General features: G+C 40.1%; 1 protein-coding gene across 1 annotated transcript in view; it reads right to left on the bottom strand.

The window, feature by feature from the left end:
• Positions 1-3,342: 3,342 nt before the first annotated feature.
• Positions 3,343-12,113, bottom strand: part of SMPDL3A (sphingomyelin phosphodiesterase, acid-like 3A) — a gene marked incomplete at its 5' end in the record, with an annotated part of 11,428 nt that continues 2,657 nt past the window's right edge. The window contains 5 exons of the mRNA XM_010144572.1: positions 3,343-3,838; positions 4,980-5,104; positions 7,045-7,225; positions 8,393-8,571; positions 9,783-9,879. Coding sequence (XP_010142874.1) covers positions 3,527-3,838; positions 4,980-5,104; positions 7,045-7,225; positions 8,393-8,571; positions 9,783-9,879 — 894 coding nt within the window. The remainder of the gene's footprint in view (positions 3,839-4,979; positions 5,105-7,044; positions 7,226-8,392; positions 8,572-9,782; positions 9,880-12,113) is intronic.

The raw sequence follows: 12,113 nt of genomic DNA, 5'->3' as shown, positions 1-12,113 counted from the left end.
CAAGATGTAACAACTCACCTTCTTGACACTGCTGTTTCCATAGAGGGAACTTACACTAGACACTTACCTTTGAAGATGCTACATGCTCATCATTTCTCCACGCAGGAAATGGACCACAAGGGACTACATATACTTAGTTATCTCTTTCTGTCTTTGGACAACTTAAGTTCATCACTTCAATTTTACTAATATATTCACTCACTGCCCATCTCCTCATCATTTCCATTTCTTCAGGCTGCCAAGTGAAAAACAACAGAAATCATGACATCACACCCAGACACTACTGAGTGCCCCAATCTAAAGCAATTAATGATGGCTTCTGAATGCACCTTCACTTTAGTTTGGATCAGGAGCACACCTCTGAATGGAGTTTACTGCTCGTCCCCCCCTTCCCGTGCTTTTACTCCTATTGCAGAGTGCTATTTCAGATGCAACACAGCTGGCAGCTGCACTTCAAGGGTCTATCTAACATATTCCAGATGCTGATGAAATGCACAGCAGTCACAATAGCTCCTCAGCACAACTCTCCTGTTAAAGAAGGCACCTCCTATCAGGCTGCAGTACCTGTTAACGTAGACATAAGCTCAAGCAGTTAACTCCAGGAGAGAATTAAAGCACAAAAACTAATTGGAAAGAGGCACCAGCCTGCTTAGGGATAGATCTTTAGTTTCCATCACATTCCTCTTCTGCTGGCTAGCTGATTTGGACTCTCAGGATCCCTTCCACAACCTCCAGTTCTTCCCCGGATGTGGGATGAGACCTGCACTTAAAGTAGAGCTTAAGATCCATCAAGTGACATGGCCTCTAGGAGCCAGCAACCACTTAATACCCAGAGAAAGTGTGCTACCTGGAACTACTGCTACTACAAGTAGCAGTACTTCCTTCAAAACCTACTTACCTTCAAAAACTACAAGTTAAATCCTAGAATATTTCAGAAATTACTCTATGTATACCCCTGGCATTTAACTGTAGATAAATGAAAAGCTTTTTACTCCACTAGGTGGAGTAATTTGTCTTTCTGTCAAATATGGCCTTACAAATATTCCTCCTTCCTTCATTCAAGATGAGGCCACAAAATATCACATGACGAGTGAAAGGGGAAATCTTGTATACAGGAGTCAGCAACTTTATTAGGTCATGCCTCTCTGGTGTTTTCCATGATTCCTTAAAAAATCTTCTGTCACGAAAGGACAACTTACCTCTAGAACATTCCCAGATCCATAAAGGAATAAAGCAGGATCCTGAAACAAAAATACCATGGCTGCCCTCTATTTCTTCTTACACCCAGGTGCCATCTAAGCATCTAAGCTGTTCATGTGATTTATCTTATTTTTTACAGTGTATCATTCCTAGAAACTCTCTCCTTGGTTTATGTCTGAGTAGCAAGATGATGCAGTTAAACATACTCCTGGATCTTTCTTGGCCGGTTATGCTTGCACTTTCATGAGTACAGTTACCTACAGGAGAAGCAGAGAATGCTAACCTGCATAACAGGGTCTGTCTTAGTGGATACACCCTGGCTAAATGTAACCCTGGTGGATATATCCCTCTGGCTGAAATAAAAACAACCTCCTTGGCTGATGCCACCCAACTCTTGGCTTCAACTGAAGTCCAGATTTAAAAAAAGTAGTCTGGATCACATCTTGCTATTCAGACATTTGTGTAAGTCCTTAGTGGAAGAATACAACTAGACAATTTTACAGTGTTTCTGGGATGTCTTGTAGGATTAAGCTTAAACTAGTCGCAGAACTTACAGAAACAAACCAGTATAAGAACAGAGACAGTTGTTCAAAGCACAAGACTGGATTGAACAAAACCCAGCTGGCAAATCAAAGGAAGCTCAGCTATTCTATCAGCTGCAAGTGCCCTTACGCTATCCACCCACAACTTTGCTTGCTTGCCCTTGGAGACAGATATTGGTAACACAGGCATTTTTTAATGAACATACCCATGAGAGACGCAATCAGGAAGCACATCCAAAACTGAGGGAATCATCAGCTTTCAGCACTGAAACTTTCCAGTACTTCCTCAGAGTCACATCTGTACAGAGCCCATGTTAATTCAGGTTATTTGCATATCCAGACACATCTGAGATCAGCCAGGGCAGCTCTGAAGAGTTTACATGCCCACCAGACCCTCTCCAAGCACAGAATTTAAAATACAGGACTGCCTACTGTGCTTTATTAATGGCATTTCTAAACATTAGTGCCACTGGAGGATTTGCTTCTGAATGCAAAATGGTTGGTAACAAACCAACCATTTCCTCTGTGGATGATTTATGCATGACAGATCTGAGGTATCTGCATCTGTAGCTGGGAATGCTACAGACTTAGAAAACATGTCTGGGAATATTCTGCTAAATATTTCAAGCTTAGGTGAAAACAAAACCATAAAGTTCTTCAACAGCTACTGTGAAGACTTTAATCTCAGGAAAATAAACAGTTAGCAGTTGGCTTTGTCTCATAACCACTTCTGCAGCTCCAAGTACTCTAGAACAGTATTATCTAGAGTAGAATCTGTATGGTAGTGACCAAAGGTTCCAAAAGTACAGATCTTTGTGTGACAGAAAAATGGGAAAAGGTCCTTCTTGGTTACACATACTAGATAAACGGCCTTCTTAGTATTACCAACCTGTGCACACATTTAATCACAAGAAGAGGAAGAAGCAGTCTAGGCAATTGTAAATTCACACATGTGATAATCTTCACATTAAGTACTGGAATTGGTCCATGAAGAAAGAAGCCTGACAAACACCATGACAGCTGCACACCTGTGCTGCACAGAGAACGCACATGCTGTCTCACGCTAGTGATGTTGATCCATTTAAACCTGATTTATGGTCTGCCGCAGAATCTCACACCAGGAGGCTGCTTGATAGCAGTGCCAACATACACAACTCTACCATTAGAAAAAAGCACTTAGTGCTGGGCAAACACATGCATTCTGAAAAAAAAAAGCGTTATTTACAGGATGGAGGTTTGTGTTCCATTAAGTGATTTCCTTGCTGTCATCACAATATGCCATTAGGCAGAGGTGGGTTTAAGGTTTTAAGAAGGAAAAGGAAACTTGGCACAGGGAGATACCTAATACTGGCATCACATCAACAACATAACTGCATTCCAGTCCCAGCAAATGTGGGCTTTGCAAACTGTGACAGCAGATGGTTGAAACCTGCCCCCATACAAATCTCATGCCTGAAATGGCATTGCCTATGTTTACACACCCTGAGAGAAGAGACCTGGATTTCCAAAGAACTGGCTGAGTAACTTCTATTCCCATATGCGGTTACAGAGGGTACGGGACACTTGAAACATCTGGCCACTATTACACGCCAAATAAACTTTTATTTAGATGTGGAAGGAAAACACGTTTACAAGATGAAATATCTAGGGAGATTTACTGCTCCCCTGAAATTCAGCAAAGTCCCATAGGTTCCCTGTCAGCATGTCAGTGTCTGAGTGAAAGGATGAGCCGGTACTTTAAATCACAGGCTAAAGTCAGTATCAGCATAAATGGCACAGAGACTTCATCTCCACTTTTCTTCCCGATTGATACAATCTGTGTATGAGGAGTAATCCAAATACTGGATAGCACATATTTGGCAGGTCTTGCACCCTTCTTCACAGACAATGGTTTTGTCATAACTCACAATGAAGTTACTGTAATACTGCTCAAACAGTGTGCTGTGTGGCACAGAAAACTGCTTGGCCATTTCATATAGGCTTTCTGGCTTCAAATCTTCAACACCATAAGCTTTGGTCAGGATGTATTCTAATTTCCAGTTTGATTCATTTTTCTTGTTGGCGTCTCTGAGGTCCAAGTAAAACTGCCAAAGATCCTACAGTTAAAGAAAGAAAAAAATAGGCACAGCTGTATTGCTTTCTTCCCTGCTTCATTAAGTCTCCAGAGCGATATATTGATTAGGAAGCTGTCACTCCTCGTTATTCACAACTGAATAGAAGGTCATGTCCCACCCCAAGAGCTGGGCTTACACCCAAAGCTGGTACTTGCAATGCTGTAGGGGGATGGGGAGGAGCAGAAAAAGGAGCCACAAAAAGCAGCAGTGGCAGTGTTAGAGGTCTTTCCTGTGCAAACCGCAAACTATCTAGCCTCATGTTTGCTTTCGGAATGGGGCAAAAGGGGGAGAACCATAAGTTTCTTTTCTGCAGCCACTGTTGAGGGGCAGAATGGACAGAAAAAGAATGGTCCAGAGAGAATTTGAGAGAAAAGGGAGAGATGGAGATGCAGGAGTGAAATCTGCACAAGAAAGGAGCAGCCTGAATTAGCACAGGTCTCCAGAGAAAAACCCCAGTCCCGGTCAATCTGCAGGATGCATTGTCCCTGAACTCACCGAGGTCAAGATTTTACCCTGAATTTACAGAGAGAATATTCGAGTCATTTAGAGACAAAATAATTATGCAGGATTCACTTTATCTCCAAAAGCACACATGAGACTACAGAATAGAAGTATTCTACTTTTTTCCTTATAAATTATCTATAATTTCCTATAGAAAGTATAAACTCTGTAAGGGAAGATGCATGATTACAAATGACATCACATGGTTTGAAGTGCTTTTCTGATCTGGTCTTCTACACCCTTTAGAAGAATTTCATGGACTGCATCCCAAAGCCAGGGCCATCACCTGCAAAGAACATTGGTACATTAACTAGCCCGGGATTTAGGTGGACCTTTTTAACAGCTGCAGAGCTCCTGCAGGTAGTTTAGGATTCCTCCCAGAAAACTTCTGACTGTCTTTGATTCTACATCATAAGAATATTCCATAGAAAACAAGAAGTAGTGGGTAGTGCTGCAGGCTCAGAAAGACCGACCAAGTTCTCTTTCAAATTTCCTTTCCTTTGCCCGGGAAGAAAAATAAGAGTAAGCACCAAAGTTCCAACAATAGCCGTAACACTAAAAAGGCTGGCATCTCGCTGTAAATTTTAATGACATTAAACAATGCTCTAAAACCTTTACCTACCAGCAAGCTGTAGTCAAGAAGATCATATTGATAAAATCTGACACCAGGGTTATTGGACTCCAATTGCAACACATTCTTCACTGGGGTTACGGCAGGTGCCACAAACAAGGAATTTACTGGCTTTCCTGCAGGAACAGGGAAGGTCAGGAAACAGTTTCCTTTCAATCATTTATTTCTCAAAACAAACAATGTTTTTGGAGAGAACCAACACAGCAAGACCCAGAGTGACATTTTAGGCTTAGGTACGTTAGCATTTTTTTCCCCTAGATTAGCTGTATCACCGTGAACTCCTTCTATTCTCCCACTGGACAGACCAAAATCTGTTTAAAATACCAGAGCACACATTCCACTGTGCACCAGTTATTATTCTAGAGGCTTCCGACCAATTTGACTACCTGCCAAAATGGTCCTGCCTGTATGTAAAGTCTCTGAATTTTGCATATTTCCACTGAAGAAATATTTAAAACCTCTAGTTGCTGTCTCCATGCTGTATTTCACATGTTGATTAATGTATTTATGATGATATTAGAAACAACAGGGTATCATCACCTGACTCTGACTCCACTCATCTGGATTAGCCCAGCACCTAGTGTGTGAACACTGATCTTTACAGCAACTGAAACATGAGGATGTACCTTTGTTTTAATTAGAGAGAATATGCATGTAAGTGTATCAAGAGCTCCTCTGTGGAACAAAAAAGGAAGCCCTTACTATTCCTTTCCCTGAGAACATCATAGCAGTGAAACCACAAGGTCAGTCTCCACATATAATAAGAAGATTTGAAAGCTTGGAGATCAGTATATTCTTCTGGAGAAGATAAAACTGAGCTCTGTATCTCAGTACACTGATGTTGGCTACAGTATTACGTTTATCTAGAATTCTCTGAGTTTTCTCAAGAGGAAAATGGAATGAATGGAAGACAGCCTAAAACTGTACAGATAAACACAAGTGGTATTTAGCTACATGCAATTTCACTGTATAGATTTTGTCAAAAGATGCAAAATGAATACAATTTGGAAGCAGTTACTTGCACACGCAAACAGTAATAACAAGTAACCAAGATCAGTCTGTCCTCAGTGAAATTTGCAGTAGAGGTGATGGTTTCATACACAAATGAGATGGAGTACAAAAATACGTAGGTATAAGACTGCTCTGAATACCATTTAAGAAATATAAAAAGCCAGTGCCCTCACTAGGGCTGGATTCCTTTTTACTGGTGATTAACTCCATTATAATGCTCTGCAGAAAGTTAAATTATTTAGAATACTGTTACCACAGTCAGCATTTTGGGCATTGCTTTTATGAGTTCACATAAAACACTAATAAAGAGACAATTTGGGCCTCCAATTTGGGTATTTTACATAAACCAAAACAACGAACTTCTCACTGCTCTATGGGACAGACACAAATACTTAACCAGTCATTCATTAGAGATCTGTTAGAGGTGTCTGAGTGCTCCATACGGCCATGCCCATGCTTAAAAGGAAGGGACTTCAAAGCAATAAACAAAATTTTCAAACCTGGGTGCTTTTCTTGAAGGGAAATTAGCTGATCTAAGAGATGCAACAGGCAGAGACTTTCTTTCCCCTGCCTCCTGCTTACCCTTATCTTAATTAACTTTGAAGCAGCAGGGAACTCAGCAGAGAGGCACAGTAATGATGCAGGAAACACAAGAACATAGAGCATGTCTAGTTGGCCTGAGAACATTCCCTTTGACACATTACACAATAGCAACTGGCTCGTATAATTTGCCCATGTCACTGAGAGAGTGGAAAGGAAAGACTAGAAATTCTTGTCTAGGCATAAGCATTCATTAAAAAAAAATAGGAAGCTTGGAGAGACTCTTCTGACTTCACCACAAAAAAGACAGTCTGCCTTGCAAGGTTCTCTTTGGAAAAAAACTGGGAGAGTGTCAGGCTTGAACTCTTGTAGATAAATAGTGGTATTTCCCAATTTCCTCTTTCAATTACTTGTAACAGAGGCTGACTAGCAAGAACATGCAAGAAAGTAATAATTTGCTTTTAATCAAGAAAGAAAAGATGCAGGATTCAACGAGCATCATTACCTTCTTCATCCAGGAGGACCATGATACTATCTCTGTGTGTATGTCCGAAAAACTGCCCCGCAATAACACTACTGTATTTGCGAAAAATCTTGACCAGTCTCTCATTGTAATACTCCCTGATAGCTGTAGTATTCCTGGCAAATGGCAAGTATCCTACTGGTACATGGCCTATTATATATACCTAAGGAATCAGATACAGAGAGGACAATTAGCACCTGAATTTACAAATTACACTTTCAGCTGTAACTTTGAAATGGTTACCACAATTTCATAATAATGCTATCTTAGAAATGGCATTTGGAAAGCTATAAATCACGGCAGTTTTGTTATACAAAATACAAACAGTAAAAATGTTTAAATTCATAATGAGAATAAATAAATAGGGGTTTTTTGTGAATGCAGTATTTTCTGGAATTTCTGGGAAAAGATACACTAAATCTATGTGTGACTTTACACCAAAGCAAAATTTTATCGATTATTTCAAATGAAAAAATAAGTCACTAGGGCAAGACTTACGATTTGGCATGTTATTTAGAATATTACAGAGCCTGCATGATCAGAGGGTCACCAGAAACACAGAAGAACTGGTTAAAACCCTTCTGTCTGAGGTCAAGACTTGGTTCCCACTCCACACACCAGCTAATATACTGCAGGGTTTTATGAGGAAAGGAAATCTCCCCCCTCTCACAACTCTAATATAAGATCTTTTTTAAATTACACCACCACAGCAAAATGTAAACGTGACTCAAATTAAACACTTCTTCTGGTCAGATGATAATCCAATCCCCACACCAATCGATCGAACATGAGCAAACAATTTATAACCTCACTTCAAAACCCAAGTATTACAGGACAATTTATTATAACACTCAAATCATAGCAATTGCTGCAGCTTGGCTGAGTTTTGTGGTTGACAAACTCCTTTCTAATTTCTATTTTTGATAGTTGCAGTTACATAAAAATGCAAATGAAATATGCTAGCTTGTGTCTCAGGCCAAGGGTACACAGTTTAAAATTAAAGGCTGTGAGAAAAAAAAAGTCAGAAACCAAACTGGAAGGATTAAGTATTCTTATTCTGGCTTCTACAGTATTTTACATATTAGGAAAGAAAAGGTATTTTGCTGTGTAATTCGTGAAACCACGTTCAACTATTTTATGAATTGTTGTGGCATAAAGTGCACATTCAAGGAAGAATTATTAAAAAAATGAAATTTCGTTTTTGCTTTAACTTTGGCAGCATGAATATCCTTCTAGAATCATGTTGGTATTGTCATTGTCTCTAGTTCTTTATTTTTCCTTTTCAAAGTCTTAACAAATGATGCTGATGGGTTCTGCTCAGAGCCCCTACCTTCTCCTTCTTTTGCGAAGAGGTTTCCAGTATTCCCTCCAGCCAGGCAAACTGGTTGGCTGGGTCAGTGATATTCACAGTTACACTGTTGGGGCTGTAATATAAATTTGTGTTCAGACTGATTATCCTGAGTGACCGAGAGCTATCACTGGATTCAAACAGCTGTGTGTAGAAGCCACCTGTGAAAATAAGACCAACATCATCTGAAAAGTGAAAGGCTTCAAAACACAACTTTAGAATGAAAGTACAGCACTGACAAAATATGCAGCCTTACTCTTTCTGATAAAACAGAATATGGCATGGTTATGGAAGCCATGCATCACCTTATCACAAAGGAGCATCTTCAGAATCTGTTTTTCACAATGTTTTAGTATAAGTTGACACTGGATTTTTAATGAATTCTTGCCTGCAATTGCCTTTGTGTTTATTTGACAGTTTTTGCATGCAATTATCCAACTGACACACAAGAAATGCCCTATGGCATTTCTTCCACACCAAGAGATGCAGTAACTGTTAAAAAGTCCACATTTCTTTAAATACTACAAACACATAGGCTCCTCCAGGAAGACCGGTTTGAGTTTAGTAGTCGTGTACTTTGAAAGCCATTTAACTTCAGGCTGGAATATAAAGAGTAAAGATCACGTCCTTCAATCCAAGCTCCTAGATCTCTCAGTGGCATACAGAGCTTCTTCAATGGGTGCAATTTCATAGCTGATGGACTTCAGTGGAGCCATCCCCCTCTGAGTTTTATTTTTCCTGTCAGAGTTTCTACTTGCCATCCTACCCAGAGCTCCTTCTCCTTCAGGACACAAAACCACAAATTAAACCGCCAAATCCCTAATGTCTGAGTGGATTGGAAACTGGGTTGAACTTTTCAATCCTTTGCTAAAAAGAAAAATCCTAATTAGGATATCAATATTCTCCCAATACAGTAAATTGGACATAAATATGATGCAATTAACAGTATAATCACCGAGACAACGTGCTACCATAACTTGAACATGTATGTGCCTACTCAATATGCTCTGAAATATATCTAGTATCAAACCAGAAACAACGTTTCATCGATTTTTTTACAACCAAATTTAAATCTTCTCATGCATCACATGCTTTTGTCTAAAAAGTATTGCAAGGTCTTGCAGGCAAGAAGGTATTTCACATGCATTGGTACAAAGCCAGTAATACTCTACATGTTACAAGAAGCAGTAATTATTGCATCAGATAAATGTACCCTGCAGATAAGCACTGGTATTCAAAATGACAAGTAGCTTCTTCCAGGAGAAGCATTGTGCTGATTCATCCTAGGAGACAGCTAAACAAATGTGACTGATTTAGAGAAACATTAGTTCTCTAAGCCCTGGCTTTACAATGCTTTGCTGGCATATTTTACCTTTTCTGAAGGTATTGATTGCTTCATCAGTTAGCCAAGGCTTCCAGAAATCTGCTACAGCATCATAAACTTCACTGGTAGTTACAGGAAGCTGATCCTGTGAGAGAGCAGAACCTGCCTAAGTCTGAGCATTCAGACATATGGTCAAAAAAAAAAAATCACTAAATTATCCCACCTGCCCTCTCACATAACACATAAGTGTATCCAGTCATCAACAGGAGGAACGCAAGAAAGGAGGACAAACTTCTGAACATCCAGTATTGCTGATCAGGAACAAATACCTGAACTTGATCTGAACTGACTGCATGGTCTTGTTAATGTATTGATAAGCTAATGCCAGAAATAGGAGCATAGCAGAGTGGAAAACTATACATTCCGCAAAATTAATAAATAAATAAAGTGAAGTTTCAAAGTCTAAAAATAAATTCTCTTGGAGGAAAAGCTTGAACATAAGCTTCTTTTATAGCAGGTGAATTTTTCAAGTGAGCTGGACTTCATAGCAGGTCCCCAAAACTCTTACCACAGCCCTCAGAAACATTCTGTGGCATTCTCAAATATTTCCATGGTATCCTGTAATTCTAGTTACAAAGCACTTAAAACATAAAAGAGAAGTTTTGTCAATGTTTTTTCCCATCAGCTCTAGTTAGGACTGTATCGCTCTTCAGTCTGAGACAAGCAACACCCAAGTGCCGTAGCCGGATAAAAGCCAGGTTCTCATCTGACCCTGACAGAAAGATCCCAGCCTGTCCTTGGCTTTTCTAAAATATCTGCTCAAATTCTTGGTGCTAGAAGGAAAAAACAGAGGTCAAAGAACAGAAACAGTATTAGAGTGTTTTCTTAAACATAAAATCTGACCTAAGATCTTTGAAACTAAACTATGCTATCAGACAGAGGCTTAGGCGTTAAGTCTTTGTCTCGGAGTAGTGCAATCAGAAGTCTGCTCAGACATCTCTTGCTTTCAGTGCACAGATACCAGTTATTAAGAAAGCTCTGAGCCACAGCAGTTCAGCCAGAGCCAACAGTCATCACTAACAGCTACAGCAAAACCTGATCTCAGATAAGGAGCCTTGTATGGACTGAAGGTGGTTTGGAACCAGGCAAGTCAGTGCTCTCTGAACTTGTGGATTAGACAGCAAGCAGTTCCGGCATTTGTTTCAAGCAGAGGCAAGGATGTGAAGTAAGTAAGGCTAGGCAGAAAGACTGAGGTTACAATATACCACCTGAAAGGTACTCCAATACTTGATTATTAATCTGAGCGGTATTTTTAATTTGGTCGGCAAGAAAAATCACCCAAGACCATTAAATTGTTAAGACGGACAGGTCAGAAGACAATGGAGAGCAATAAGATTCTTCAGTGCATGGCAAGCGCACAGCTTTCACCCTTGCTCTGGAACAGCCTACTGTGTGGTTTGCTTCACATCACTTCCAGCCTACGGGACGCTTGCCAAATGTGTCCAAATGAAAAACAGAAATATCATCAACAGCAACAACAAATAATCCAGCAACCTGAAATGACCTCACAGCGGGGAATTTTTGATCCCCTGGTCCTTTTCAAACAGTCACAGAAAAGTGTGTCAGTTCCGTGTGCTGGTGAAGCCTGCAGTTCCAGAGCAAAGTGTCACAGAAACTGTCCTGTGTGGCTTTGTGCAGAGAGAATTGTAACAGTTACTGCCATCAGTAGCCTGCTTCAAAATACTACTTGCTGCCCATGTGCCCCTCCTAAGCATCTTTTCTCTATCTTCAGATTTAATTTCACAAACAAAACTCATATTTGCTGGAAAAGTCACTACATTCTTTGTCTACAAGGCATTGTATGCAGGGTTTTTTTGTTCCATATTAAAGGAGACTGCTAAATGACAAATATTCTTTCTTAAGACTTTTTTAAAAACGAAACAAAATGAAAGTGAAACACCGAGTGAGACTTCAGTGAAGGTGTCACTTACCAAAATACTCTACCAGCAGTTTCTGGTAAACCAGCCTGGCTCCCTGTCCGTGTACGTGACAAGCTGAAGCTATACTACCCGAGCAAAAACCTCAGAGAGTTAAGTCCCAGCTTGTTTTGTGCACTCACATTTCCAAGGTATGTTTAGCTCTTATGCGGTCTCTCACATTTCCCTTTCCCCTCTGAGCACCTCTGTTACTCCCTGATTTGGGAATCGCTATCTCCAGCAATGACACCAGCAAGGATACACTCACCTGCTACACCAAGATAGACCCTGGCAGGCCTAATGAGTAACACAGAAAGCTGGAATAAAAGTCTTTGGGGGTGTCGAATTCCCATTAGGCATTTCAAACAAAATATTTTAGTTGACCTGCTCCACATCTCTTCCG

The sequence above is a fragment of the Buceros rhinoceros genome, unplaced genomic scaffold (assembly GCF_000710305.1).
Source record: "Buceros rhinoceros silvestris isolate BGI_N320 unplaced genomic scaffold, ASM71030v1 scaffold16051, whole genome shotgun sequence".
Lineage (NCBI taxonomy): Eukaryota > Metazoa > Chordata > Aves > Bucerotiformes > Bucerotidae > Buceros > Buceros rhinoceros.
The sequence above is the reverse complement of the archived record's forward strand: the minus strand, read 5'-3'. Positions and strand labels throughout refer to the sequence as shown.